Source organism: Channa argus, chromosome 15, assembly GCF_033026475.1.
Source record: "Channa argus isolate prfri chromosome 15, Channa argus male v1.0, whole genome shotgun sequence".
Lineage (NCBI taxonomy): Eukaryota > Metazoa > Chordata > Actinopteri > Anabantiformes > Channidae > Channa > Channa argus.
The window spans coordinates 22,026,970-22,030,781 of record NC_090211.1 but is presented as its reverse complement, the minus strand read 5'-3'; the positions used below and the strand labels follow the sequence as shown (position 1 = coordinate 22,030,781).

The following is a 3,812-nucleotide window of genomic DNA, read 5'->3' as shown; positions in this document are numbered from 1 at the left end:
TGGAGCAGACTGGGGAATGAAGGGGCACATTTGGACTTTACCACAAATTATTTAACACAGTTCACTTTTTTTTTTTCTTTTTCCTTAGCTGTTGGTTTGGAGCTGGGTTTGCGGAATCTACTGAACGTTCAAATGATGCTGGCGGTTTATACTGGATCCAGAGCCCGCTGGACCGAGGCCCGGGTGGGCGTTGCTTCCCGGTTCTCCTGGGAGGAACCGGCGCGTCACGATGCCCATATAAGGGCATCAGGACTTCCTCCACAGGAAGGCTCACAGAAACCAGCAAAGTACTAATGTTTAACATGGACGTTAATTGCCACGTCCTGAGGCGAACACAGGTGTGTTTGATGTGAACCTGCTCACAACAACTAAAAAGGGTCAAAGGCGGATTTGTTCTATTTTAACTCTATTTGCCGGAACTAAAACGTCTCACCTCTCCGCTCATCCAACACTCTCCTACTGCAGCCGTAAACGAGCGAACCTGCATTAATACAGTGAGCTTTTCTATTTCTGAGCCGCTCTCCGCCGCCGTCCGTCCTCGGCGCGCGTTCTCTTGCCTACAGGCTTGTTTACAGTTGCCTCTTCCCGGCATTAGCGTCACTTGACGTCGTCCTCTGTGGGCGTGGACACTGGGCTGCCTGGCGTATCAGCAGTGTCGCCCTGCCCCGGCAGCCAGCGTGGATCTCTGCATTTATAAAAGGCCGTGTGGACCCGCCTGAACACACCTCAACAAGCACCGAGACCAGCTCACAGGATTTGCGAGTTCCAACTTTTCGTGGACAGGAGCGCGATCAGACGTTGGACGCAGACGAATTGAAAACAGCCTGTTGGATCTTGGACTTTCACTCTGTTTGTGGAGTGGCTTTTGAAATCCACTTAGGTTTTGGGACTTTGAGTTGATGCGCGCTCTCTGCTGACACTGACATTTGTTCTTTACCCAGAGCTTGTTTCTATAAGCAGCTGGTAAGATTCTGTTTCCTTCGACTTTATGTCTACAAAGATGGAACAGCCTTTTTATCATGACGACTCTTTTCTGTCGCCTTACGGCCACTCAGATGCAGCAATGCACGACTACAAATTGCTAAAGCAGAATATGAATTTGAACTTGACAGAGCCGTATCGCAACCTGAAATCCCAGCTGAGAGCCGAGGCGGCTGACCTGTACCAAGGCGCGCAGCAGGACGTGGGGTCCCTGAAGCTCGCATCTCCAGAGCTGGAGAGGCTCATCATCCAGAATAGTAACGGTGTGATCACCACTCCCACCCCTGGACAGTACTTCTACAACCGGGGCATCACCGATGAGCAGGAGGGCTTCGCCGAGGGGTTCGTTAAAGCCCTGGACGAGCTGCACAAGATGAACCAGATGCCTCCCCCTAACGTGTCCATCGGAGCCGGTGGCGTTTCGTGTTCGGCGGCGGCCTCTAGTGTCTTCGGCTCCGCCTTGCAGCACGAGCCTCCCATCTACACAACGCTGAACGCCTACTGCCCGAGCACAAGCTCTGCGGCATCCAACTACCCCACAGCTACCATCAGCTACCTGCCGCCGCACCAGCAGAGCCACCAGCAGACCTCGACGCACGGCACGCACCCGTTCCAGCACTCTGTCCCCGCCCCCGGACTCCATCCGCAGCGGCTCGTGGCTCTGAAAGAGGAGCCCCAGACCGTGCCTGACCTCCTCAGCAGCGACGGCTCGCCACCAATGTCCCCGATCGACTTGGAGACGCAGGAGAGGATCAAGGCGGAGCGCAAGAGGCTGAGGAACCGGCTAGCGGCCACCAAATGCCGGAGGCGCAAGCTGGAGCGCATCGCCAGGCTGGAGGAGAAGGTGAAAGTGCTCAAGAACGACAACGCGGGTCTCTCCAACACCGCATCGGTGCTGCGGGATCAGGTCGCCCAGCTCAAGCAAAAGGTCCTGACGCACGTGACCAGCGGCTGTCAGCTGATGCTCACAAGTAAAATGGAAGCGTTTTAAACGCCAGCGACCAAAAAACTGACTAAAAAGTGAAAACACTGGAGATCCGCATGCGCCGCACTGGAATACAGACTGATGCTGTGTCAGCGTTGACAGCGACACACAGCCGCAGGCTACGTGTAGACAACTCTGTAGGTTATTTAGGGTGAACAGACTGACTAGTGGTACTTCCGGATGCTGGACACCCCTCAAAGGACCATTGAACCCTAAAAAAAACCAGGGCAGCATCCAGACTGAGCAGCACAACGGCCACAGGCCGTGTTACGTTGGGTTTACTAATGATAGAAAAGAGGATGATCATTGTACTTTTTGCAACCTGTCATGCAACGGTGCATTTTATTAATTGTGTAAATTATTTTGTTTGCCCGGTTGATCCAGACAAACTAATGATGTCCAATGTTTACAATGTCTTTTTTTTTATTTGTGACGTGTATTTAAGTAAAGTATCTAAAAATGAATTATGAATGAATTGTGACTCTTTGTTTTTACGCACACACAATGACCGAAGACAGAAAAACATTTTACTCACGTAAACAGGAGGAAGGAGTTTGGGAGGGAAGGGATGAGGGGGGGGGGTGAGGGGTGAGGGTGGGGGGGGTTGTTTCCTTTCATAGTGTTGTAATCAAAACAGTTATTAAAGCTCCCGGAGAGAAACTCTTCTGGTTTCTGTGTTTTTACGCGCAGAGTCACGTCAATACGCACGGCCTGTCCTTATATGGGCATGCTGCTGAGTACTACGTCACAGGGGAGGATTTCTGGGAATCCCCGCCCAGGTAAAGCAAACTGGTTTCTTCTCATTCCCTCCCTGCGCTGTATCAATAAGAGGCTGCAGCTGCGTGACGGTGGCGGAATTTCCTTTTGGCAACTTTAGACGAACCAACAGAGCAAAGTGCAATCTTGTTATCATGTAGAGACGGCCGACAGTTGCGTGCGAAAGGACAACCGGAAGTAGTTTATAAGCGAAGACATTATACACGCTGACTAACTATCTAACTATCAAACACGACGTGAGAGTCATAATAAAGTAATTTCTACAAAGCCGCAATCACATTCTTAAATCCGCCAAACATTTTGCGGTGTCAGTAGAAGTGAAATATTAGCCGCAGGGGGAAGTGACAGTCGCTTCAGGAATGTCGGGGGCGTCTCAAAGATGCCCCGCCGCTTGGCAGAGCAGGAGGCGAGAGTGGGCGTCCGGTGCGTCCGTGCGTGAATGGATGCCAGAGACACAAGTCCGGGACGCATCACTGGCCAAATATGCGGCACAGCAGGGGCCCAGAAGATGGGTTCGAGGGGAAAGTCCCGCTATAAGTGGACGTGAATGAGTCAGTGAGTATTATAAGTACTTAGCCAAGGGTCATTAAACGGCTTCATGTCCCCCAGATGCACAAAAGTAATGAGGAGTGGGCGGGGTAATTACTGACTGACTTATCAGAGGCAGCGGTGGAAGGAGAACTCAGATCTTTTACTCAATTAACATCCAGAAGAACTGGTATTTCACTAGAAGTATAAAGGTATTGACAGTGTAACGTGTACTCGGTGACGAGTTTATTTATATTTTATTAGCTCAGGGTCACAGGATGAGAACTTGGAAAATCCTGTGTTTGTTTTTTCCACTGGAGGTAGAAGTACTCAGATCTCTTATTTACAGTAAAGTTCACATCAGTTTCACATTCACAGTGTTACTTCAATAAAAGTACTCTCAACAACTACAACACATAAACTTAAAGTACCCGTTGAGTTATTTTCAGAATAAGATTTCTTATGTTCTTGGACTCCTGGATTCATGTTGCAGCTGACAAAGGTGCTGATCGTTTTCATTTATTTGTTCTGCACTTTTAGG

At 50.1% G+C, this 3,812-nt stretch overlaps 1 protein-coding gene across 1 annotated transcript; it reads left to right on the top strand.

Annotated features, from left to right (window-relative positions):
• Nucleotides 1-738: 738 nt before the first annotated feature.
• Nucleotides 739-2,430, top strand: junbb (JunB proto-oncogene, AP-1 transcription factor subunit b). Its single transcript, XM_067476787.1, has one exon. The coding sequence runs from the start codon at nucleotides 989-991 to the stop codon at nucleotides 1,970-1,972; it is 984 nt and encodes a 327-aa protein (XP_067332888.1). The 5' UTR covers nucleotides 739-988; the 3' UTR covers nucleotides 1,973-2,430.
• Nucleotides 2,431-3,812: the final 1,382 nt, after the last annotated feature.